We start from the raw sequence: 27,881 nt of genomic DNA on the forward strand, positions 1-27,881 counted from the left end.
CCCAATCTTAAACCAATCTGTTGTTCCATGATCTGTTCTTACCGTTGCTACATAGTCATTATACAGATTCCTAAGGAGGCATACAAGGTGACTTGGTATCCCCATACCACCAAGAACTTGCCATAGTTTATTATGATCCACACAGTCAAAGGCCTTAGAATAATCAGTAGAGATGAGCGAACGCGTTCGTCCGAGCTTGATATTCGTGCGAATATTAGGGTGTTCGGGATGTTCGTTATTCGTAACGAACACCATGCGGTGTTCTGGTTACTTTCACTTACTTCCCTGAGACGTTAGCGCGCTTTTCTGGCCAATTGAAAGACAGGGAAGGCATTACAACTTCCCCCTGCAACGTTTAAGCCCTATACCACCCCCCTGCTGTGAGTGGCTGGCGAGATCAGGTGTTCGCCTAATATAAAAGTCGGCCCCTCCCGCGGCTCGCCTCAGATGCGGTGTGAGTTAGATGAGGGACAGTGCTGTTTGTACCGGAGCTGCTGTAGGGAAAGAATTGGTAGTTAGTGTAGGCTTCAAGACCCCCCAAAGGTCCTTATTAGGGCCACTGATAGCTGTGTGTTGGCTGCTGTTAGCAGTGGCATTTTTTTTCCTCAAAATCGGCTCTGCAGAGCGTTGCACCTGGCATTAGGGACAGAAGTGCTGCATAGGCAGGGAGAGTGTTAGGAGTGAGTGTAGCCTTCAAGAACCTCAACGGTCCTTTCTAGGGCCATATTTATCCGTGTGCAGTACTGTTCAGGCTGCTGTTAGCTGTGCTGCATTTTTTTTGGGCTTCTCAAAATCGCCTCTGCAGAGCATTCCACCCTCCATTGATACTGCAGGGAAAGAATTGTATAGGCAGGGCCACAACACAGTTATTATTCATAGAATATACGCAGTGCTGCCTTTTGGTGGAAAAACAAGTGGAAACAAATCTATTTGTCCAGCCTCTGTCCGTCCTTACGGGCGGTGGACACGTGTGAGCTGCGTGAAAAACATTGCTAAATCATACGCACCCAGCTACGCTTTACTGCTGGCTTCGCCATTTGCTTTCCTTAATTGGGAAAAAAAATTCCTGCTCTGCCAGAGTTATAATAACTCTGCTACCCTCACGTTCTGTGACACATAAGCAGGGACACAGCACAGTTATTAAACTTCTCATGTTCATTGAATATACGCAGTGCTGCCTTTTGGTGGGAAAAAACTGAAAACAAATCTATTTGTCCAGCCTCTGTCCGTCCTAACGCCTGTGGACACGTGTGAGCTGCGTGAAAAACATTGCTAAATCATACGCACCCAGCTACGCTTTACTGCTGGCTTCGCCATTTGCTTTCCTTAATTGGGAAAAAAAATTCCTGCTCTGCCAGAGTTATAATAACTCTGCTACCCTCACGTTCTGTGACACATAAGCAGGGACACAGCACAGTTATTAAACTTCTCATGTTCATTGAATATACGCAGTGCTGCCTTTTGGTGGGAAAAAACTGAAAACAAATCTATTTGTCCAGCCTCTGTCCGTCCTTACGGGCGGTGGACACGTGTGAGCTGCGTGAAAAACATTGCTAAATCATACGCACCCAGCTACGCTTTACTGCTGGCTTCGCCATTTGCTTTCCTTAATTGGGAAAAAAAATTCCTGCTCTGCCAGAGTTATAATAACTCTGCTACCCTCACGTTCTGTGACACATAAGCAGGGACACAGCACAGTTATTAAACTTCTCATGTTCATAGAATATACGCAGTGCTGCCTTTTGGTGGAAAAAAACTGAAAACAAATCTATTTGTCCAGCCTCTGTCCGTCCTAACGCCTGTGGACACGTGTGAGCTGCGTGAACAACATTGCTAAATCATACGCACCCAGCTACGCTTTACTGCTGGCTTCGCCATTTGCTTTCCTTAATTGGGGAAAAAAATTCCTGCTCTGCCAGAGTTATAATAACTCTGCTACCCTCACGTTCTGTGACACATAAGCAGGGACACAGCACAGTTATTAAACTTCTCATGTTCATAGAATATACGCAGTGCTGCCTTTTGGTGGGAAAAAACTGAAAACAAATCTATTTGTCCAGCCTCTGTCCGTCCTTACGCCTGTGGAGACGTGTGAGCTGCGTGAAAAACATTGCTAAATCATACGCACCCAGCTACGCTTTACTGCTGGCTTCGCCATTTGCTTTCCTTAATTGGGAAAAAAAATTCCTGCTCTGCCAGAGTTATAATAACTCTGCTACCCTCACGTTCTGTGACACATAAGTAGGGACACAGCACAGTTATTAAACTTAGATTATTCATTCACTAGAGGCAGTGGGGCCTTTCGTTTTCCAAAAAGGGCAAAAATTATATTTGGCCTGCAGTCTTGCGCCAATTTATTTCCTGCCTGTGAAATCAAATCACTGGTAATACAGCATGCTGAGGGGTAGGGGTAGGCCTAGAGGACGTGGACGCGGCCGAGGACGCGGAGGGCCAAGTCAGGGTGTGGGCACAGGCCGAGCTCCTGATCCCGGTGTGTCGCAGCCGACTGCTGCGCGATTAGGAGAGAGGCACGTTTCTGGCGTCCCCACATTCATCGCCCAATTAATGGGTCCACGCGGGAGACGGTTATTAGAAAATGAGCAGTGTGAGCAGGTCCTGTCCTGGATGGCAGAAAGTGCTTCGAGCAACCTATCGTCAACACGCAGTTCTGCGCCGTCCACTGCTGCAAATCCGAATCCTCTGTCTGCTGCTCCTCCTTCCTCCCAGCCTCCTCACTCCACTACAATGACACCTGCTCAGGAGCGGGAACACTCCCAGGAACTGTTCTCGGGCCCCTGCTCAGATTGGGCAGCAGCGGTTCCTCTCCCACCAGAGGAGTTTATCGTGACTGATGCCCAACCATTCGAAAGTTCCCGGGGTCCGGGGGATGAGGCTGGGGACTTCCGCCAACTGTCTCAACAACTTTCTGTGGGTGAGGAGGACGATGACGATCATACACAGTTGTCTTGCAGTGAGGTAGTAGTAAGGGCAGTAAGTCCGAGGGAGCAGCGCACAGAGGATTCGGAGGAAGAGCAGCAGGACGATGAGGTGACTGACCCCACCTGGTGTGCAACGCTTACTCAGGAGGACAGGTCTTCAGAGGGGGAGTCAAGGGCATCAGCAGGGCAGGTTGCAAGAGGCAGTGCGGTGGCCAGGGGTAGAGGCAGGGGTAGAGGCAGGGCCAGACCGAATAATCCACCAAGTGTTTCCCAAAGCGCCCCCTCGCGCCATGCCACCCTGCAGAGGCCGAGGTGCTCTAAGGTCTGGCAGTTTTTCACAGAGACGCCTGACGACCGACGAACAGTGGTGTGCAACCTTTGTTGCGCAAAGCTCAGCCGGGGAGCCACCACCAACAGCCTCACCACCACCAGCATGCGCAGACATATGATGGCCAAGCACCCCACAAGGTGGGACGAAGGCCGTTCACCGCCTCCGGTTTGCACCCCTGCCTCTCCCCCTGTGCCCCAACCTGCCACTGAGATGCAACCCCCCTCTCAGGACACAGGCACTACCGCCTCATGGCCTGCACCCACACCCTCATCTCCGCTGTCCTCGGCCCCATCCAGCAGTGTAGTTCAGCGCACCGTCCAGCCGTCGCTTGCGCAAGTGTTCGAGCGCAAGCGCAAGTACGCCGCCACGCACCCGCACGCTCAAACGTTAACCGTCCGCATCGCAAAATTCATCAGCCTTGAGATGCTGCCGTATAGGGTTGTGGAAACGGAGTCCTTCAAAAGTATCATGGAGGCGGCGGCCCCGCGCTACTCAGTTCCCAGTCGCCACTACTTTTCCCGATGTGCCGTCCCAGCCCTGCACGACCACGTCTCCCGCAACATTGTACGCGCCCTCACCAACGCGGTTACTGCCACGGTCCACTTAACTACGGACACGTGGACAAGCACAGGCGGGCAGGGCCACTACATCTCCCTGACGGCACATTGGGTGAATTTAGTGGAGGCTGGGACAGGGTCAGAGCCTGGGACCGCTCACGTCCTACCCACCCCCAGAATTGCGGGCCCCAGCTCGGTGCTGGTATCTGCGGAGGTGTATGCTTCCTCCACTAAAGCACCCTCCTCCTCCTCCTCCTCCTCCTCCTCCTCCTCTGTCTCGCAATCAAGATGTGTTAGCAGCAGCATGTCGCCAGCAGTCGGTGTCGCGCGGTGTGGCAGCACAGCGGTGGGCAAGCGTCAGCAGGCCGTGCTGAAACTACTCAGCTTAGGCGATAAGAGGCACACGGCCCACGAACTGCTGCAGGGTCTGACACAGCAGACCGACCGCTGGCTTGCGCCGCTGAGCCTCCAACCGGGCATGGTCGTGTGTGACAACGGCCGTAACCTGGTGGCGGCTCTGCAGCTCGGCAGCCTCACGCACGTGCCATGCCTGGCCCACGTCTTTAATTTGGTGGTTCAGCGCTTTCTGAAAAGCTACCCACGCTTGTCAGACCTGCTCGTAAAGGCGCGCCGGCTCTGCGCACATTTCCGCAAGTCCCACACGGACGCTGCCACCCTGCGCACCCTGCAACATCACTTTAAGCTGCCAGTGCACCGACTGCTGTGCGACGTGCCCACACGGTGGAACTCTACGCTCCACATGTTGGCCAGGCTCTATGAACAACGGAGAGCTATAGTCGAATACCAACTCCAACATGGGCGGCGCAGTGGGAGTCAGCCTCCTCAATTCCTTTCAGAAGAGTGGGCCTGGTTGGCAGACATCTGCCATGTCCTTGGTAATTTTGAGGAGTCTACCCAGGTGGTGAGCGGCGATGCTACAATCATTAGCGTCACCATTCCTCTGCTATGCATCTTGAGAAATTCCCTGCAAACCATAAAGGCAGCTGCTTTGCGCTCGGAAACGGGGGCGGGGGAAGACAGTATGCCGCTGGATACTCAGGGCACCCTCCTGTCTATTTCTCAGCGCGTACAGGAGGAGGAGGAGGAGCATGAGGAGGAGGGGGAAGAGACAGCTTGGGCCGCTGCTGACGGTACACCGGCTGATTGCCTGTCATCCTTTCAGCGTGTATGGCCTGAGGAGGAGGAGGAGGAGGAGGAGGAGGAGGATCCTGAAAGTGATCTTCCTAGTGAGGACAGCCATGTGTTGCGTACTGGTACCCTGGCACACATGGCTGACTTCATGTTAGGATGCCTTTCTCGTGACCCTCGCGTTGCACGCATTCTGGCCACGACGGATTACTGGGTGTACACACTGCTCGATCCACGGTATAAGGAGAACCTGCCCACTCTGATTCCCGAAGAGGAAAGGGGTTCGAGAGTGTTGCTATACCACAGGACCCTTGCGGACAAGCTGATGGTAAAATTCCCAGCCGACAGCGCTAGTGGCAGAAGGCGCAGTACCGAGGGCAAGGTAGCAGGGGAGGTGCGGAGATCGAGCAGCATGTACAGCACAGGCAGTGCAACAGTCTTTAAGGGCCTGGCCAGCTTTATGGCTCCCCACCAAGACTGTGTCACCGCTCCCCAGTCACGGCTGAGTCGGCGGGAGCACTGTAAAAGGATGGTGAGGGAGTACGTAGCGGATCGCACGACCATCCTTGGTGACGCCTCTGCCCCCTACAACTACTGGGTGTCGAAGCTGGACACGTGGCCTGAACTAGCGCTGTATGCCCTTGAGGTGCTTGCTTGTCCTGCGGCTAGTGTCTTGTCGGAAAGGGTGTTTAGTGCGGCTGGGGGAATCATCACAGATAAGCGTAGCCGCTTGTCAACCGACAGTGCCGACAGGCTAACACTCATCAAGATGAACAAAGGCTGGATTTCCCCAGACTTCTGTTCTCCACCAGCGGACAGCAGCGATACGTAAGCAATACGTAGGCTGCACCCGCGGATGGAAGCTACGTTCTCTCTCACCATCCAAAACGGGGACATTTCTGCTTCATCAATCTGTGTCTAATATTCCTCCTCCTCCTCCTGCTCCTCCTCCTGAAACCTCACGTAATCACGCTGAACGGGCAATTTTTCTTAGGGCCACAAGGCTCACTCAAATAATTTTTCTTAACAATTTTTATAAGTTTCAATGCGCTTAAAAGCGTTGGAACTTTAACTTGAACCAATTTTTCGTTACACTGGGCTGCCTACAGGCCTAGTTACCACTTAAGCCACATTAACCATTGCTTACATGGAACGAAGACTGCGCTCCCGCTATACTGCTGCTTCAGAATTGTTACTGGGGCCTGTCTTGAGTGCTACTATTGCTTACATGGAACGAAGACTGCGCTCCCGCTATACTGCTGCTTCAGAATTGTTACTGGGGCCTGTCTTGAGTGCTACTATTGCTTACATGGAACGAAGACTGCGCTCCCGCTATACTGCTGCTTCAGAATTGTTACTGGGGCCTGTCTTGAGTGCTACTATTGCTTACATGGAACGAAGACTGCGCTCCCGCTATACTGCTGCTTCAGAATTGTTACTGGGGCCTGTCTTGAGTGCTACTATTGCTTACATGGAACGAAGACTGCGCTCCCGCTATACTGCTGCTTCAGAATTGTTACTGGGGCCTGTCTTGAGTGCTACTATTGCTTACATGGAACGAAGACTGCGCTCCCGCTATACTGCTGCTTCAGAATTGTTACTGGGGCCTGTCTTGAGTGCTACTATTGCTTACATGGAACGAAGACTGCGCTCCCGCTATACTGCTGCTTCAGAATTGTTACTGGGGCCTGTCTTGAGTGCTACTATTGCTTACATGGAACGAAGACTGCGCTCCCGCTATACTGCTGCTTCAGAATTGTTACTGGGGCCTGTCTTGAGTGCTACTATTGCTTACATGGAACGAAGACTGCGCTCCCGCTATACTGCTGCTTCAGAATTGTTACTGGGGCCTGTCTTGAGTGCTACTATTGCTTACATGGAACGAAGACTGCGCTCCCGCTATACTGCTGCTTCAGAATTGTTACTGGGGCCTGTCTTGAGTGCTACTATTGCTGACATGGAACGGACACGTGGAGAGGACACGTAGTGCCTCAAAAACATCCCCCTCCTCCTCCAACAGGGAAAACATTGTTGGCAAATGCCTTTGCATTGGTTCGTCTGGTGGCAGTCCAAGAATTTCACCTTTACCGACACTACAAGAGAGCCCCCCCACCATCCCCCCGCCACGGCCTACTTAATCCTGGCCACATTCCGAAAACCAACAAAATACAACCGTGCTACTAGGTCCGCAGTCACCACCACATTACCACCAACGCGGTTACTGTTAAGGTGCATATAACCACGGACACGTGGAGAGGACACGTAGTGCCTCAAAAACATCCCCCTCCTCCTCCAACAGGGTAAACATTGTTGGCAAATGCCTTTGCATTGGTTCGTCTGGTGGCAGTCCAAGAATTTCACCTTTACCGACACTACAAGAGAGCCCCCCCACCATCCCCCCGCCACGGCCTACTTAATCCTGGCCACATTCCGAAAACCAACAAAATACAACCGTGCTACTAGGTCCGCAGTCACCACCACATTACCACCAACGCGTTTACTGTTAAGGTGCATATTACCAGTCTGACTGGGGCATGCAGACACCTTGACAGAATGAATAGTGTGTGGCACATAGGTTCCCCATTGCTATGCCCACGTGTGCAGCTCCTGATGGCGGTGGCACAGGATTCTATTTCTCATTGCTTCTGTACAGCATTGTGGGCTATCGCTCCCCAACTTTTAAAGAGGGTCGCTGCCTAGCCGTGCCAACCTCTGCAGTGTGTGCCTGCGGTCCCTCGTCATGGCAGACGCAATTCTAAATAGACATGAGCGTGGTGTGGCATGAGGGCAGCTGAAGGCTGCCCAGGGACACTTTGGTGTGCGCTGTGGGGGGGAGGGGGGGCGGTTGGGCAGCATGTAACCCAGGAGAAGTGTCAGTGGAGTGTCATGCAGGCAGTGATTGTGCTTTGTTGGAGGTAGTGTGGTGCTTAGCAAAGGTATGCCATGCTAATGAGCGCTTTTCAGAAGTAAAAGTTGTTGGGAGGGGGGGGGCCACTCTTGCCGCTATTGTGGCTTAATAGTGGGACCTGTGAACTTAGGATGCAGCCCAACATGTAGCCCCTCGCCTGCCCTATCCGTCACTGTGTCATTCCCATCACTTTCCTGAATTGCCCAGATTTTCACACATGAAAACCTTAGCGAGCATCGGCGAAATACAAAAATGTTCTGGTCGCCCATTGACTTCAATGGGGTTCGTTGTTCGAAACGAACCCTCGAGCATCACGGGAAGTTCGTTACGAATAACGAACACCCGAACATTTTGGTGTTCGCTCATCTCTAATAATCAGTAAAACAGAAATAGATGATTTTCTGAAATTCCCTGCCTGCATCCATTATCCAGCGGATATTGGCAATTTGGTCTCTAGTTCCTCTTCCTTTTTCTGAACCCAGCTTGTACATCTGGCAACTCTCGCTCCATGAATTGCTGGAGTCTACCTTGCAGGATCTTGAGCATTACTTTACTGGCATATGAGATAAGGGCCATTGTGTGATAGTTAGAGCATTCTTTAGTGTTTCTCTTTTATGGTATGAGAATAAAGAATTCCGTGCTCTTGTTGTAGGCTCCTAGGTATTATAAGAGATCTTCCGGGATCCACCTATGAATATATCAAAAATTTATTGAAAGTCCAAAGTGACAAGTAGAAGTAACACAGACGTTGCCCTACACAGATATGCAACGCGTTTTGGCATTCCAAATGACGCCTTTCTCAAGCATAAAGTGTAATCACAATCATGTCCTATATATATCATATATCTCATACCTTACCGTGTGGGACCGATGACAGGAATGCATGGCGCCCAACGCTGGTCGGCAGTGCGTTGACGTCACTAATCCACATGAACCTAACGACTTGCCGTAGTCCCGCGGCGCATGTGTGGTAGAGGTGGAACGCAAATGCGTGTCAGCAACCTGGTGCCTGCATTGTCTGTCATCCAGCTCCATACACTCGGCAACGGGAATTCCTCTATTTTGCAAGCAGGGACGGAGCTTGATACAATACTATTTTGGATGTCTTTGTTATAATGTATGTGTAGGGTAATGTCTGTGCTACTTTTACTTGTCACTTTGGACTTTCAATACATTTTTGATATATTCGTAAATGGATCCCGGAAGATCTCTTATAATACCTAGGAGCCTACAACAAGAGCGCGGAATTCTTCATTCTTTTATTTTCCCCACTTGGTCATCCAATTTTGGGGCACTTCTTTTTTTCTGCTGCTCTCCGGATCATGCAGGATTGTTGCAGGACCCAAAGCACTTGCTACAAGTTGACTAGGACCTCCGGTGCAGGCGGGATGCCCCCATTTTCTATATAGGGGCCCTGCTTGGCACCAGGTGAGTTCATTTTCATCTTATTGATATATCGAGCCTATGTTTGGTGGCGCGGATTGCCTTTCCTCTTGCCTTTTTTGGTATGGGTATATAAATTGATTTTTTCCAATCTGATGGCCATTCTTGTGTTTTCCATATTTGCTGGCATATGGCATGTATTACCTTGACAGCATCATCCTTCAAGATTTTAAACAGTTCAGCTGGAATACCGTTGTCTCCTGCTGCCTTGTTATAAGCAATGCTTCTTAAGGCCCATTCAACCTCACTCCTCAGGGCTCAGTCAGACGAGCGGATATACGTGCGTTTTTCGACACGGAAAAGAAAACGCACCGCATGTGCCGGCGAAAATCTGCACCTACCAAAGAAAGAACATATGGGTGGCAATAGACATGGTCATGCAGATTTTTTAACGCTCGCTGGCCTTTTTTTCTGCGTGGAAAACCGTGCTTATATCCGCTTGTCTGACTGAGACATCAGGATGTCTTTTTCGAATTCACTCACCGCACCGTCATAGCTATCCTCGATATTATTATCCTTCCTATACAGATCTTCCATATATTCTCGCCACCTTCTCCTGATCTCTTCCGCTTCTGTTAGATCCTTGCCATCTTTGTTTTTGATCATGCCCATTTTTGCCTGAAATTTACCTCCTATGTTTCTAATTTTCTGGAAGAGATCATTTGTCCTTCTTATTTCATTGTCTTCTTCCACTTTCATGCATTGCTTGTTTAGAAATAGTTCCTTAACCCATCTGGCTAATCTCTGGAATTGTGCATTTCATTGGGCATATCTCCGCCTATCACAGTTTCCTTTTGCTTTCCTTCTTTCTTGGGCTACTTCCAGTGCCTCAGCAGCCAGCCATCTTGCCTTCTTGGTTTTCCTGTTCTTTGGGACGTTCTTTGTTGCCGCCTCCTGAACAATGTTGCGAACTACTGTGCAAAGTTCTTCTGGGCCCCTATCTGTTAAATCTAGTCCCCTAAATCTATTCCTCACCTCACTGCATATTCATTAGGACTATTAGTGAGATCATTTCTAACTGATCTGTGTCTTCCTTATTTTCTTAATCTGATTCTAAACTGTGCAACAAGACGTCCGTGATCTGAATCATATCTTCTACTATACAGGTGATTGATTCATGTATTGTAGATATTTCTGTGCATATTTATATGTTTGATTAGTCCATGACTCGCGGTTCCTATATAAATATTGAGAATAATTTGTTCAATGATTTATTTTGCATTTCAGCGGTAGATAAAATTTACATTATTAAGATTATGCGGTAGGAGATATATATATATATATTTTATATCATGGATTATAACAGCTGATAGGTTGTTTAGTTCATATGACTACACTGACATGTATTTATTTATCTGTTCAATGAAGACATAATGTCGATATGATGTTAAAATATTAGAATGTCAGATGCTGATAAAGTTTATTGTAGAGCTGCAGGATCGGGCGATGACATCACTACGCTTGTGTGGAACGCACGCTTGTGGGGTGCCTGTTTAAACGAGCGCAGAGAAATTTTTTGGTATTTGGTTTTGGCATATTTGTTATTGTGCCACTTTATGGAAAGTTGGCATATATTTCTCAAGCGGCTCTCCTGGATCTACAGGATAAAGATGGGCGTCAGAGGTTCACCACCTATTGAGGAGTAGACCGGGATTTTAGGGTGCTAGTGCAATGTTCCCCACATGGAAACTCCACTGGGCATCGGGGAAGTCCCTTTATTTTTGTGTTCTTTCCTATGTGACTAGCCTTTATATAGGCTGTTTATATCCTATATTGCGGATCGCTGTCTACATCACTGTTTGGAATTGCTGGGAAGACTCTGTTCCGCCAAGATTTTTACCAAACTAGACCCGAGAGGGGCCTATAACCTCATAAGCATCTGCCCAGGAGATGAGTGGAAGACCGCCTTTAGAACAAGATATGGACATTTTGAATACATAGTTTGTCCTTTGGCCTTTGCAATGCTCCCGTCACCTTTCAGCATTTTATTAATGATGTGTTTCAAGATTTTTTTGGATCAATTTGTTGTTGCTTACCTCGATGGCATTCTTATGCCAGGATCCAATTCTGTGGATATACCATCTCTCCAGATGGTCAGAGTATGGACCCTAGCAAAATTAAAGCTGTAGTTCATTGGTTCACTTCAAGAAATCTAAAAGGTGTCGAATGCTTTATAAGATTTGTGAATTTCTACTGGAGATTCATGAAAGATTTCTCAAAAATCATCTTAACAATTACTTCGCTAACAAAGAAGGTCAAAACATATTCATGGTCTGCAGAGGTACAGGGCATCTTTGAAAAACTAAAAGCTCTGTTCACTTCTGCACCAGTACTGGTCCATCCATAGCCGGAACTACCTTTTGTTGTGGAAGTGGACGCCTCCAATGCTGCCATGGTAGCTGTCTTGTGTCAACGAATCGGAGACAAGATGCAACTGCACCGATGTGCATTTCTGTCTCATATCATGTCCCCTGCTGAAAGAAACTACGACACTAGAAATAAAGAGCTGATAGCCATTAAAGTTGCTCTCTCTGAACACAGACATCTTTTGGAAGGAGCCAATCATCCTGTAATTGTACTTACTGACCTCAAAAATCTAGAATTTATCCACACAGCTAATAGACTGGCAGCACGACAAGCTCACTGTCTTGTACCGCAACCAGTATTACCCAAATACCGAACCTAGCTTACACTGAGCATGCTACTGATTACGACAAGGAGACTCCAACCCAGTACTAGATCGTTATATAGAGTGTACTCCGGCTGGTCCCACCAGCCCCCCGTGCTTCTGAACCTAGATTATCCCCCTCCTCTTCCTCCTCCGCCATTCCTCCTCTGTACTTCTCCCATGGGTGGACAAAGATTTTGGAGAAGACGCCCTCTTTCTTGCCCAAAGCCACCCACCCTGCGCTGTCGAGTAATAGCAGACTGACCAGACAGTTGGGAGATTAGTATCCCAATCTGCTCCTGTAACAACAACACGTCATTGTCCTTGAGGCACTGTAGTATCTGTTCCAATAGGCAAAAACAGGCATCGTCATCATGACTGATAATATTGGTTGCTACCTCAAATCAGGCAAAGTGGCGCACATGTTTTTGATATGCAGCCACTTCATTGGTGTTAAGCAACTGGAGTTCCATACAGTGCCTGCTAATGGCATACACCATCTGGTACCATCTAGTGATCACTCTCTGCTGCTGGCTTAGCTTCTGCAAAGTATGCAACATGGAATTCCACCTTGTAGGCACATCACAGATGAGACGGTTGGGCGGTAGCCTGATCTGTCGCTGCACCTCTGCCAGATGAGAGGCGGCTGGGTGTGAACGCTGAATGTATGAGCACAGTTCCTGGCCTTTTCCCCCTAGAGGTAAACCTGGGTAATTGTTTAGGATGTGCTGCGCTACCAGGTTTATCACATGGGCCAGGCGAGGTATGTGTGTGAGATTGTCAAGATGAAGGATTGTCAGCAGGTTGGCCTCATTGTCACAGCAGACCTTGCTTGGCTTTAGATTGTGCAGGTTCAGCCTTGTGTTAGTCTGGGCCTGCTAGTCCATCAACAGGTCTTCAGCTGTGTGGCTGCACTCCACTAGATATGAGTTTTAGGTCAGCATTTTGGCATTTATCCCATGCAGCGCTGAATGGAGTTTTGTCACATATGGCTATCTGTGTCAATGTGGTACAAAGAGGTGGAGGAGGAAGAGGGAAGTGAAGAGGGGACAAACACAGATGAATGTCCTGCAAGTCTTGGGGGTACCATTAAATGTGGACCATCACTTTTGGCTTCATGCCTCACCTCCAGGACATTTACCTAGTGTGCTGCTAAGGATATGTAATGCCTATGGCCATGCTTGCTGGACCACAGGTCCGTGGTCAGGTACATCTTACCACTGACAGTATTCTGCAATGCTAGAGACATGTTATCACTCACAGGGTGCAGGGGTGGAAGGACGGCTTTTTGGGCAAAGAAATGGCACCCGGGCATCTGGTACTGTGGGTTATCACAGAACATTACATTGCAGAAGGCATCTGTGTCCACTAGCCTGGAAGGCAGCAGTGCTTGCATTCAGGCTCTGTGATCGTGGATGGTTGGGGTAGTACTTTTTTTTATTTTTTATTCCAATAGCTGGAGAATTGAGGCCTAGCTGCTGACCTGAGATATCCTGGAATATGCAGTAGATGTCAATGTTGCTGAAGGTGTTGGTGATAGTACTGCCCTTATATTTGTTTGCGACACCCTACTCCTTGTGTTAGCATAATGCTGCCCTGCAACGTCCACCTCTTCCTCCTCCCCCTGCGAATTGCTATCATGACTCTACCCTTCTGTTCATGTTGGGTGAAGCACCTCATCATCTTCCTCTTCGTCATCCTTCTTCTCCTACACATTGCCTGTAAAGGCCTGACCGCACAGAGAAAAAAATGGTTGTGCATCAGTGCATTCAATGTCTTGGTCTTCTTTCTCTGGTTGTTTGGACTGCCCTGTTGACATCCATGACACTGAATGATCACCCTACTACGGAGGGTGTGAGAGAAGTAGCATTAGGTGTAGTAGAGGGGGGGGGGGGGGTACTCATGGCCGACTGGTGCAGATTGACTCCTGGGAGGAAGAGGAGGTGGTCGTACTTTAGGCGTGCTGTGTCATCCACTCTATGACCTGTTGTGCATGCTGCAAATATAATGTACAGGCAGAATCACTTCTAAGGACTGACAGTGAGCTTGCTTCATTTCATGAAGAACATAAAGCTATTCCTACAGGGGGGGGGCACTTGAAGTGCCAACTTGATTCATCCTCTACCATCTCCACCACCACCGACATGTCCCCGACCCCTTGATTTCTTCAGGTGTCTTTTATTTTATTTTTTTTGTATTCGGGTTTTTCTGATTCCCTTTTTAGTGTAGTTTTATGTAACCAATCAATTAACTTCAAAGAAAACCACTGCTTGCTGCTTAAGACGTGAAAATATTTCATAGTGGCTGTACTGATGACTCTGAACGATACCGGAGGCGGCTGGCACGCACTGTGTGTATTTGCTGTTTCCTTGTTTGGTTTTCTTTTTGTCTTTTAATAACAAATAAAGCAGGGCTCAACTAAGCCTCAATCCCTTCGAGGCCCGATATATGAGAACAGAAGGCCGCAGAGTACAGATTGTATATTTGTGAGTAGTCCATGTTTGGTGCAGCATAATTAAATTCCCCAATCCCCACTGCTAGCTGCGTACGGTCTGCAAATAATTACTAGTGGCCGGACTGGCAACTTTAAACGACGCCTGAAGCTACAAACAGAGAACTGCAATATTCCCCACGCTAGTTGCCTGTCTGCTTGACAGCAGCAGAAATATTCCCGCTCCCAATGTACAGACCATGTTTTGTATATGCGGTTCCCCCAGCACAATCAGCTGTTTGCAGGGGATGCTGAGAGTGAAACTGGAGGTGATCAGCTGATTGCCCAAAGCCCTGTATTCTCAGAAGGGTTGTGGATTTGGGCAGAACCCCTTTAATATAATGCATTAGTAGGTATTAATCATTGCAGGAAGAGTTTGTCCTCACAGCTAACTGTACTGTAGGTGCTGTGAGGACGTTGGACATACTATTACTCCACACATGTATTCTGTGTATCACTGCAGAAGGCTGAGTTAATCTTATTATAATGTTCACTTCACCCATCTCAGTGTTACAGTATATCCAGTGTGATGCAAACATTTACACCTTTTCTCAGATTGCATGTTCTGTTTAAGAGAATTCAAGAAACTGCAGGGAACACCCAGTACTTACAGAAATGATCTCTGCTGCATTTGTGCCCGATGTCCCTTTACTACTGTAGTTGTTTGCTGACTGTCTCATTGCTGAATGACATAGGAGTAAACCATTTGGTGTGTGATCGTGTTTGGGTATCCTGCGAATCAGTACTTACATTTGTGGAAGTAAAACCACACACTGGAATGGTGCACCAAGTTGGTTATTGCAGAGTCCGGTCTTGTCTATACCCTTCCACACCCAAGCATAACTTGTACTCACTACCTCCTCCTTGTCCCTTTTCCCCAAAATAAAAACACAAACACCTTAAAATTTTGGACACATCTGGCCACAGTAGCCAGTTTCAAGCAAAAGGTAAAACATGAATGAATACTTAAAGCATAGTCAATGGGCGGAGGTCCTTGAAGCTGCAGAAATCTCTCTCCACATATCTGTAATTATCTGTCCTTTAACCCCAGCCGACAACTTGGGCTCAGGGCCACTATTCTCTGCTAATGGTGGCTATTTTCAGGGTTGCTGACCCCCAGGACCCCTACCCTATCTGGGTTCCAAAAGCGCCAGACCGAAGACAGTTGTTCCACAGACAAGAGAAAAATGGGAGGCCATTCTCACCATAACTCCCCTCCCCACCAATTTTTAACCAACTTCAAGAACCCCACACCCACCACCACAAGCACACCTTGACACCTTGAGGATATAAAGCTCCCCACAAAAAAGCTAAACAGAATAAATTAGCCTCAAAGGGCTACCGACACACCTCTAACACATTCCCCAAATGTTTCAATAACTTGAAGGAAATTGGCCACCAACTATCCCTGTAAACCCACTCCTTTCTAAACCCCTTCAGAGTCTGGCAGACAAGAAAATCCTTCGCAACATCACTAACTCTCAGCAGCATAAAACCGAAAGCCAGAGCTGCTACCAATCGATTAATCTTAGCAACTGACCAGCCAGTAACCGATGCTTCCCCCGGTAAATATAACAACACCCCAATCCTGTCATCATCCATGTGAATGTCACCTAATGCAGTGTCCCATAGGGAGACCCAGGACACCTGACATACGTGAGGACTTGGGAGGGTAAAGTGCTGACATGTCTCAATGGCACTTACCAGACTCCTACCTGGAGGGATACATGCAACCAAGGCCAGAGTATCACTGCAGGCTACCTGGGACAGCCCAAAGATAGGGAACGCCCATTAAACAGGATAACAGTGGTTGTAGTTGTCACGGGTGACGCCACCGTTCCTATACACACCAGTATGACCCTCGGCGGAAATTTAAATGCAGCTACAATCAGTTCCTGAGCACGACGAGTCTCTAGGAACAGTTAGAGCCCGGTATAAACTGTACTTGGAAAACTTTAAACAGGTAATACAAAGCAGTTCAATTAAAGTCTCTACAGTGCAGACGAGACAGAGGATTTGAGTAGTTAGTTACAAATGCTCTCTCAGACTTGGGGGGCCCAGTCCACTTACAGCCAGCTCACAAACAGCACAGGAACCTCTCCTCCTCTTCCATCTTCGCCACAAGAAGGCTGAAGGTGCCTCCATCTGGCTCTGGGTTAGGTGGAACTCAGATAGCAGACCTGCTACTCCAGAAGATGGAACTCCTTTTCCTGCTCTCAATCACTCCTATTTATACCTTCCCTCATACCACATGACATGGCAGACTTGATACATTTACATGTAGGCTTTGGATTTTATTAAAAGTTAACCTCTTAAGCGCTGCAGCTGTGCAACACACATACTGGAAATAACAAGACAGGTTTGCAGAGTGCATCGACACAGGACAAACATGTATGAGATTTGTGGAGGGGACCAGGATAATGTACTGGGTCACTACAACTAACAAACTCATCCATATCTCCCACACCCACCAGTTTAAAGGTGCTGGGTCCTTCAGAAGTTTCTCCACAGATCATCCAATTAGTCCGACGGCAGCCAACATTTCATCTTCTATGTATTAATAGTGATACCGAAAAAACTGAGGAACATTGTGGGAACCTATGTCTTTTTGGAGGAAAGAGAAACATCAAATCACTTTGCTACCCATTGCATAGTTGTTTAAAGGGCAAGGCAAATTGGGGGACCTGCAAGGCCAAAGCAAAAGAAGTCATCTAAGTAATGGATAATAGAAATTACCCCCGCATGATCAAGAATTAACTATTCCAAAAATGAGCTAAAGGCCTCAAAATAGTCACAGGAGATCAAGCACCCCATCGGGTGACAACGATTCACAAGATGGTCCCCTTTCCATACCTGCGCACCCATTTAACTGCCACAACAAAGGATGTATAGACCACAGAGCCATGGTTGACCAATGCACCTTTAGGATAAGACAGATGATGAATGAGCCGAAACTTGTTTGGCTCTTTCTTTGAACTGCACCCAGGAGGGAAACGACCAAATCTGGGAAAGAAGGAATTTCAAAAGGCCAAGCCATATGACCAAAGCTCCTTTTCCAGTTTGGCCAAAACTGACTTTGGAAATTGAAGACTGCAATTTTCTGTCAATAAAGGGGTATGATCCTCCAAAGACAAGATCTTAAAACCTTCACCAAAACCTGAAGTGATCAACTGGGCCTTGTCCCTGACTGAGAACCTATTTAGAAAGGGGGCCATCTCTGGAAGCCTCACTGGAGTCATCCCTTTAGCTAGTGTAAGAGGATTCTTTGCCTCTCCTGTGCCAATAACAATGGGATGACCCATGAGAAGTGCCGCTGCAGTGGGAGCAAACATGCTTAAATTTGCAGTTGGCTTCAAATTTACATTGATTGTCATTAAACTGCCAACATGCTTTTGGTCGCACTGAGACTCACGATTGACTGGATGAGCTAGCGATCCTAGAGGTCCCGGACGAACCAGCTCCTGCTGACATGTACTACCCATACTTCAACTGAGATATCACCTGCAGCCACAGTCCTATGTCTTTATGGTCCCAACTAATATTAGGACTGACCGCCTTCCTTTGTCGAAACTGCTCATCATAATGGAGCCATGTCTGACTGCTGTAAACCCGATAAGCGTCCCCTATGGCATGACTGACGCATGCACTGTTCCAGAGGACAGGGCAGAACGGCCGAAGCAATCACACTACCAAGAGTTCCAGCAACTTGAGCCCTAAGCCAATTCTGGTCCCTCAATGTCGGCTATGGAGTTAAAAGGGGAGAGGGTTGTGGCTTTCCCTCACTGAGAGCAGCAGTTTTAACCCCACTTAACTCCACCTCCCAGCCACTTAACCCCTCATGCCCCTGTCATGAGTGCCTATGTTCCAGCCCTTCCTATCTGTTCATTCTGTCGTTGTAGAAGGGATGGTATCCTGTACAAAGAAAATAAATAGGTATGAACAGAGATAAAGGGACATAAATCTCTTGGGGCTAGAAGAAAGAAAGCAAGCTGAGAACTTAGTGAGAAGTCATTACTTTACAAGATGGGAATAAGCCTTTAACACTTAGAAGAAGTGCAGCGCCCAAAAAGCGTGCGCAGAGCCGAGAAGAAAGCAGGGTAGATTGTGGCCTTGTCATGGGGTTCTACAATCTCCTCCCCTGGGGGTAGCACGGGACCTGACCAAGTTACTGCTGGGGGAGTTTCACAGGGTAACTCAAGTCCGTTTTGTCGCTCGTGACGCCACTGTTCCTTCCACTGTGGTGAATCCGGACGGTTAAATAAAGTCATCGACACACAGCAAGAAGTTTCAGAGCAAAACCAGAGACGGCCGGTTGAGCCCATTTACTTGTGAGGAAAACTATTTACAGTCCATGAAACTTTACACACGCCAGCATGACTGGTGCACACAGAGTAGGGGTGTGACAGGGAGGATTCACAGGATGTGAATCCAGCTCACCAGCTAATATTCACACTTAGGGATCACACTCAGCACTGCATGGTGGCTCCTCACACTCTCGCTCTCAAACCTTCATATTAGAAGCAGGGAGGCCTGGGTGAATAAGGCCCAGGGCAGATATCAGGCCATTGCTCAGCCTCTTCCCCTGATGCTCCTAGTGGGACTAGACTCAGTTTCTCTTACTCAACAAAGTCCACTCCTTTCTCCCTCTGCACTGCTTGCAAGAAGACCCAAAGACAGACCAACACTATTACCATGCATAAACAACAAGATACATTTTCCAGACATAAACCAGACAGTAACCTATTCAGTACTGCAGAGGTGCAATACACATCAAATTCACGCACGTAGAAGACACTGACAATACATAGGCAAAAGACAAACACATTCATACTTATGGAGGGGCCCCATTTACTCTGCGCCACTACAGAAGCACATTAATCTAGAACATAAGAAGGTTTATTTCACTTAGGCACTAATGCAACCCCATACCATCAAAGATGCAGGGTTTTGAGCTGTGCACTGATAACAAGCTAGATGCTTCTTGACTTTTCTGACCACAGAACAATTTTCAATTTTGCCTCAGTCCATTTTAAAAGAGCTTTGGCCCAGAGAAGATGCCGGCATTTCTGGATTTTTTTCTTATTGTTAAGTTCGTCCTGAACTTCTAACAAAACCCTGAGATGACTTGGTACTGGAGCAGTCAGGATTAATGTGTTTGCTTGCTATACAGATGGCTAGAAGCAGGAACAGACAGGCACAAGAGAGAACGATCAGAGGAAAACACTCTAAACCCCTCCGACTGAACCCACCTAGAAGTGGAGCACCTGTCCTGAAAGGGACGACCCCACTACTTTTATGAGGACAAGTCCATAGTCAGAGGGGAACCAGAGTACAAAAAAACAGGGACAAACAGAAACTGACATAAAATTAAAGACAAGAACATAAAATGCAAGACAAACAGAAACACAGAGGAAAAAACAGAACACAGGAGCCAGACAGGAGAACTAAACAACCTGACTTGATTAGGAATACTAAAAAATAACCAGCAACTTTAGCTAGGAAGAGCTGGATTACATAGGGAGCGGAAAGACACTAATTGGCTGACAGAGCTGTCAATCAACAGCCACCGCCTCAGTTAACAGCTGCAGAACTAATTAACGTCAACTAGTAAGCACAGGAGACATTAACCCTAGCTAGTCAGCATAGAACCCACGGTAGCAAAGGTGTGCTGGCAGAGACTTGACAGTGTGTCGGCTGTAACATGACAGTTATATGACAACATGATACCGCCTTAGCTTGCATTTGTGGATGGCCCGGCGAACTGTGTTCACAGACTGTAATTTCTGGGAGCATTCCTGAGCCCGTGCAGTGATTTGTATTACAGAATCATGCCTGTATATAATGCAGTGCCGCCTGAGGGCCCGTAGGTCTCAAGCATCCGATATTTTCAAATATAGGTGAACCTTTGCCATTCTTTTTACACACAGTCCTTTAACTTAGTAGAAAATTGACCCTCCAACAATTTTTTATTAGTATCATTTACTTTTCCAGTTTTTACTTACTGCCGTCCCAACCTTTTGAGAAGTGTTGCTGCCATCAACCTCTAAATAAGGTAATTTAAAAAAAATGAAATGTCTTCCTCCCCCCCCCCCCCCCGACAGTGAAGAAAATATGGTTAAATGATATTTCCAAATCATTGCTTACTTTTTAATACTTACATTTATTTACATCTTACACAGCGTCCCAACTTTTTTGGAATTGGGATTTCATTTTATATGACTCACTTGGTGGTCCTCGAGTCCTGTGTGTAAGCGGAGTGTTAATGCGCCCGCGTACCCACCTCACTTAACTGGTATAGGGCTGACAGAGATAAATGAGCACCATCTTCTATTATCCTGCGAATAGGTGATGAATGTTGCTTTCTAAGTGCTATTATTTGGCTCCTAGCAGAAGATATGCTTTGTATAGAGAACACGCAGTAATAACCCTCTCTTTCTCCACAGAGGGAGTTCTTTGAGCGCCTCTATGTCATGTACACAGTGGGATATTCTATCTCGTTTTGTTCCTTAGCCATCGCCATTTTCATCATCGGTTATTTCAGGTAAGGACTGTGTGAAGCTGTAATATAGACAAATCTAACTGCTTTGTGTAGATGTAGAAAAGTGATCATTGTTTTTTGTTGTTTTTTTGCTAATGTGAGTATTTTCACATACGTTATCTGAGTTCGCTCACGCTGGTTCTTTGTCTGAGCTCCTACTGTGGTAATAAAAAAGTAATGAATTTGTCAATCTTATCCATTTCTACTGGATGGAGCAAATGCGAAACTCTTTTATATCTACGTAGATGACAAATGCAGCACGTTGTGCTATTCAGTCCAGTAAGACCGATAGATCATAGATGGATCTGAATGTGTTTGTTGTTTTAACGTTGGTCTTAAAGGGGTTGTCCCGCGCCGAAACGGGTTTTTTTTCAACAGCCCCCCCGTTCGGCGCGAGACAAACCCGATGCAGGGACTTTAAAAAAAAAACCGCACAGCGCTTACCTGAATCCCCGCGCTCCGGTGACTTCTTACTTACCCGGTGAAGATGGCCGCCGGGATCTTCTCCCTCGGTGGACCGCAGGGCTTCTGTGCGGTCAATTGCCGATTGCAGCCTCCTGATTGGCTGGAATCGGCACGTGACGGGGCGGAGCTACACGGAGCCGCTCTCCTGCACGAGCGGCCCCATTGAGAAAAGAGGAAGACCGGACTGCGCAAGCGCGTCTAATCTGGAGATTAGACGCTGAAATTAGACGGCACCATGGAGACGAGGACGCCAGCAACGGAACAGGTAAGTGAATAACTTCTGTATGGCTCATAATTAATGCACAATGTACATTACAAAGTGCATTAATATGGCCATACAGAAGTGTATGACCCCACTTGCTTTCGCGGGACAACCCCTTTAATAGGTGACTAATTTGAGGAATAAGTGCCTCCGTTTCCAGCGAAAACCTTTTTTTAAGTGCTCCAAATTCAAACACAAAGCATCGATGTTGGAGGAAATGGATTGACTTATTCTTATAACAAGCAGCAATTTCTAAATTGTATTGCACCACAGCAGGAAAAAGTTGACTCTTTGTATTTCAGATGCAACGTGGACTTCCAGAGGAAAAGCAAGGCTGAAAAACATAGTGAATCCCTAAAGATTAATGGTTGGCCTCTTGTAACCACACCGCGCTCTTAGAACCAAGTTCTAAAACAAATGAGGATCAGGCAGATTCTGCTCCTCTAACCCCAAGCTTCATGCCTGATATTCCTTGAATTCCATGTATTATCAGACACTTTTATTCATCTCTGCTCATTAGAACCGGAGACAAGCGCTCTTCATAGGAAACCGCACTGCTCCGAAAATAGGAGGAACTTTTACCAGTCTTAATTCAAAGTGATCTCCCAGGGGTATTGCGAGAAAATTGTAGAAAAACTCAACAAAATGCAAAGTCTGAACTTGTGTGCATGTTGATGAACATCGTCACTGTAAATCCAGAATAACAAAAGTGCAAGTAGTGGCAGCAGCAACAGTGTAAATTATGAGTAAAAGAAAATCTTTATTGCTCCAAGCTAAAAACAGGCAACGCTTCTGTCAGGACCGCCTGCTCTCGGGGTCTCCGTGCCTGCACCACCGGTCCTATCACCCGAGCTGATCGGGTGTGGCGTAGGGGAGTCCCGGTCTTGGTGACCTCCCCTGGCCGCCGCAGTCCTGGACGCCGGCTCCGGTCACACGCTCCCTGTTGCCATTGACTCCCGGGCTCTTTTTGCTCTGCTCTGTCTCTGCAGGTGCTGGGAGGGGCTGTTATCCCAGCGTTTAATTTGGTCCTGCTGCTGTCAGACTCCCCGCCCCAATCAGCTGCTGGGGCAGGAGTTCTGACAGTGCTTAAACTCCTCAGCTTCTCCTGATCCCTGCCAGTGTATGTTTGTCTCCAGGCTACACCCGCGTTATTCTGATCTGATTGTGACTCTCTGCGTTTGGAACTGACTTTGACCTCGCCTGATCCCTGGTACCGCGTATTCTCCTGCTGCCGACCCGGACTTCCTGACTTGCCTTTGTGTCTGTTTGCCTCTGTATTAGTTTGTAAGTCTGACCTCTTGCCCAGCTTCCCTAGTGGGTATAGGGACCGTCGCCCAGTTGTCGCCCTGAGGCCTAGCGCAGGGGGGCAAGTAGGTAGGGACAAGGGTTGCGGGTAGCTTTTAGGGACTTCCAGTACCCGGACCCCAGTTCCCTGACAGTTACACTGTCTATCAGGGTCAGACTTTTTTTGTCTGACCGGCTACGTTAACCGCTTCTATGGAGGCCGTGTTGGCCTTGGCAAACCAGGTCCAGGCCCTGACTAACCTGGCACAGGACCTGACTTCCCGTTTGGAGCACCAGGAACAGGTGTTGTCTTAGGCTCAGGTTCAGCCTTCCTCGGTTCTGGCGACTATCTCTGAGCCTTGGGCCATGCTGCCCGACTTTTTTTCTGGGGAAAGGAAACAGTTCTTCCCTTTCCGGAAAGGCTGTAAGCTGTTTTTTGATTTGCGACCCCACTCGTCTGGCACAGAGTACCAGAGGGTGGGCATCATGATTTCTCGACTTAGAGGAGAACCCCAAAACTGGGCCTTCTCTTTACCCTCTGACTCTCCCACACGACAGTCTTTAGACACGTTTTTCTCTATGGCGAACCCGACCGTGCTACCTATGCTGTCGCTCAACTGTTGTCCTTGCACCAGAGTCGGAAGGTGGCGGAGGGCTATTCCTCCCAATTCAGACAGCACTGCACCGAGTGGGGGTGGAACGACTCAGCCCTCAAGGACTTGTTCTTGACCGGTCTATCTGAAGACCTAAAAGATCTGCTGGTGGCCCAGCCAGAGCCTGGTACCCTGGAGTAAGCAATGTTGTTAGCCATCCGAGCAGACCGGCGTCTAAGTGCCAGACGATCTGCTCGGCCCGGTCCGGTCCGCCCGGCCTCCCCGGCTACTTCCCCTGTAAGACTGACAACTTCACCTCTCTCCGCCGAACCCCTGGAATTGGGGGACGATGTCACCTGAACAGTGAAGGGAATACCGGTTAAAGAAGAACCTTTGTTTGTATTGTGGAGAGTCTGGTCATCAGATCGCTATCTGCAGGAAGAAGCCTCGGCAGGAAAAACTTCCGCTCCTAGGTAGTTGTTGGGAGGAATGTCTAGGAGCTCAGGTACTCCCTGTTATGTCTAAAATGTTCTTGCCCCGCACCTTAGAGTTCCGATCCTTCTCTCGTGCAGGACAAGCCTTTGTTGATTCTGGGGCAGCAGCAAATTTAGTACATTTTGATTTTGTGGCTCAGATTTTTGGTTCCCTGCTACGTTTAGATCCTCCTATTTAGGTTTCGGGGGCAGACTCCACTCCCTTGCATGCCGGCCTTGTCAGTCTTGTTACCCAGAGTTTAAATTTACTGTAGGAGCCCTGCATACTGAGACTTGCGCCTTCCTCGTCATGAAAGACTTGTCGGTGGACATAGTTTTAGGGCTCTCTTGGTTAAGGGAACACAATCCCACTATTAATTGGAACACGCTGGAGTTGGTCAAGTGGGGGTCCCACTGTACCAATCACATGAATGCGGTGAATTTGGATACTTATGTTTTGGAGGGGATCAAGTTACCAGATTATATGGCTGACTTTTCTGATGTTTTCTCCAAACAACTCTCTGAAGTATTGCCTCCTCATCGAGAATTTGATTGTAAGATTGATCTGATCCTAGGTGCCAAACTCCTTAAGGGTCGGATCTACAACGTAACTGTTCCTGAGAGGGAGTCCATGAAGGATTATATTCCGCACCGTTTGGCCAAGGGACATATTCAACCGTCGGAGTCTCCTGTGTGCGCTGGGTTTTTCTTCGTTGAGAAGGACGGGGGCCTCAGACCCTGTATTGATTACAGGAAAATCAACCAGATAACCATCAACCAATACGTTCTTCCTCGCATCCCCGACCTCCTCAATCAGGTTTCCAGGGCCCAGTGATTCTCCAAGCTCGACCTGAGGGGAGCCTATAATCTCATCCGTATTCCGGAAGGGGATGAGTGGAAGACTGCTTTTAATACACCTCTGGGCCACTTTGAATACTTCGTTATGCCTTTTGGGTTGTGTAATGCTCCAGCGATTTTCCAAGGGTATATGAATTCGATTTTCCAGGATATCATGGGTTTGTTTGTCGTGGTATACTTGGATGACATCCTGATTTTCTCCCCTGACTGGGAGACACACTGTGTCCAGGTATGAACCGTGCTGACTCACCTCAGGGCTAACAAATTGTTTGCGAAATTTGAAAAATGTGTTTTCGGTGTTCAGAAAATATCATTCCTGGGGTATATCATTACACCAGGCGATATTCAGATGGTTACAGTTAAGGTGAAAGCTATCATGGAATGGGTTCAGCCAGTTACCCTAAAAGCTCTGCAGCACTTCCTTGGGCTCGCTAATTACTATTGTAAGTTCATTAAGAACTTCTCCGTGGTGGCTAAGCCTTTAATGGTGCTGTGAGGGTCTGGTCTCCCAGCGTTTAATTTTGTCCTGTTGCTGTCAGACTCCCAGCCCCAATCAGTTGCTGGGGTGGGAGTTCTGACAGCATTTAAACTCCTCGGGTGTGGCGTAGGGGAGTCCCGGTCTTGGTGACCTCCCCTGGCCGCCGCAGTCCTGGACGCCGGCTCCGGTCACACGCTCCCTGTTGCCATTGACTCCCGGGCTCTTTTTGCTCTGCTCTGTCTCTGCAGGTGCTGGGAGGGGCTGTTATCCCAGCGTTTAATTTGGTCCTGCTGCTGTCAGACGCCCAGCCCCAATCAGCTGCTGGGGCAGGAGTTCTGACAGTGTTTAAACTCCTCAGCTTCTCCTGATCCCTGCCAGTGTATGTTTGTCTCCAGGCTACACCCGCGTTATTCTGATCTGATTCCCCGTTGTGACTCTCTGCTTTTGGACCTGACTTTGACCTCGCCTGATCCCTGGTACCGCGTATTTTCCTGTTGCCGACCCGGACTTCCTGACTTACTTCTGTGTCTGTCTCTGTATTTGTTTGTAAGTCTGACCCCTTGCCCCACTTCCCTAGTGGGTATAGGGACCGTCGTCCAGTTGTCGCCCTGAGGCCTAGCGCAGGGGGGCAAGTAGATAGGGACAAGGGTTGCGGGTAGCTTTTAGGGACTTCCAGTACCCCTACCCCAGTTCCCTGACAGTTTCGAACTCTAGGTCTTTTCTCAAGCCAGGCTTAAGAAAGACCTAGAGGTCGAAACGTTGACTGTTTTTAGCATGGAGCAATAAAGATTTTCTCTTACTCATAATTTACACTGTTATTGCTGCCACTACTTGCGCTTTTGTTGGACTTTAGAGGGAGCTGGAGGTCCATGGCTCCTGGAACGTGGCTGTGCAGGATTCATTATCCCTCTCCAAAAGCAGGATATTAAAGCGAGTGCTGCTGGATCTCTTTGTCTATATATTGTGTATCCAGAATAAGGCAGAATAATCCGTGACGCTTACAGAAAAATCCTTTATCCTCGGTTGATGGGGACTCTCATAATGAAGTGAATGGTATTGTGGGTACTGTATGTGACACAAGACAACCCCATTGTCGTTACCGGTCTGTACCACATGGGGCCACTTGGAGTTTAGAACACTTTTCTCTCCAGAATCCTACTTCTTGGCAGATTTCTTCTCCATTATAATTAGTTAATTGTAATTGATTTCTTCATCTTGTTAAACCATCTATCAGCCGCAGTGCCGCATCCTCATCGATCTTCATGGAGGGTGTTTATAGAACGTTCTGAAGGAACTGATGTAAGTCCATCTTCTTGCAGGAGGTTGCACTGCACCAGGAATTACATCCACATGCACTTGTTTGTCTCCTTCATGCTGAGAGCTGCCAGCATTTTCATTAAGGACAAAGTAGTCCACACTCATATAGGAGTAAAGGAGTTGGACGCGATGCTGATGAGTGACATAAGGAACATCATGATGAGCCCGGTGCTTGATAAATCACAATATGTAAGTCAACAAAACAACGTTTTCTTCAGAATATTATAGTTTATAACACAAAAATGTCTAAAACCTGCAGAGTGACTCAGGGTGGTTTCACATCTGCGTTCTGTGCTTTGCTGCTCTGTTCAGGAAGCAGGAAAGGGTTATCCCCGCAGCCGAACGGCTCCGTCTCAGTATGGGACTGAACAGAGCCGGAATGACCCCATTGACTATAATGGGGTCCGTTCGGTTTCCACTCTGCTGCTCTGCTCTTAGCTAGAAGAAAATGCCCTGCTACAGCGTTTCTTCTTCAGGTATTTTGAGCCAGATCTGCGGCGTTGTCTCCTTCTGGAAGTTCCACGCAAACGTGAAACCTGCCATAGGCCGCCTGCACATGGACGGGTCGGATTCCACATGCGGGATCCTGCAGCGGAATCCGACCCTGTGCCCGGCCCGGTAAACCGCGTGTACCTGACCTACCCCCTGTTGTTTGAGACACATGTCTGGTAGCCCCCTGATACATTTTCATAGTGATCTGTTCCACTGTATCGGTCAGCCCTCGCATACCTTCATGGCCGATGTTCACCTCTCACATAAATGTTACATGCTGCTTCACAGGTTCCACATCGGTTGTTCCCAATTGTGCTATTTCTCCACTCACAATACACTTTCACCGCAGCAGCAGGCGAACAGTTCACAAAGTCGTTGGGGCAAGAAGCACAAGTCAGAATGAAGAGCAAATCGGAGGTCAGGGCACACAGAATGGGTACAAAAGGCCAATAGAGGGCAAGCAGCAGACAGAAGTATAGGCAATACAAGCTGAAGAGTGGAGAATGCAGCAAAGTCAGGAACCAGACAGACTGAATACATGGAATCCTACGCTTACCTCCACTTTACCCAATAATGAAAGATACCGACGCAAGAGTTGGATAAATAATGGCCGCAGTATTTATTAACGGGTTTGT

The 27,881-nt window shown here is 47.9% G+C and overlaps 1 protein-coding gene across 1 annotated transcript in view; it reads left to right on the forward strand.

Annotated features, from left to right (window-relative positions):
• PTH2R (parathyroid hormone 2 receptor) overlaps positions 1–27,881 on the forward strand; it is a 314,768-nt gene that overhangs the window by 95,032 nt on the left and 191,855 nt on the right. Inside the window, exons 5-6 of the mRNA XM_066577651.1 lie at positions 20,930–21,027; positions 26,757–26,943. Of these exons, the coding sequence (XP_066433748.1) occupies positions 20,930–21,027; positions 26,757–26,943 (285 nt within the window). The remainder of the gene's footprint in view (positions 1–20,929; positions 21,028–26,756; positions 26,944–27,881) is intronic.

Source organism: Eleutherodactylus coqui, chromosome 8 (genome assembly GCF_035609145.1).
Source record: "Eleutherodactylus coqui strain aEleCoq1 chromosome 8, aEleCoq1.hap1, whole genome shotgun sequence".
NCBI lineage: Eukaryota > Metazoa > Chordata > Amphibia > Anura > Eleutherodactylidae > Eleutherodactylus > Eleutherodactylus coqui.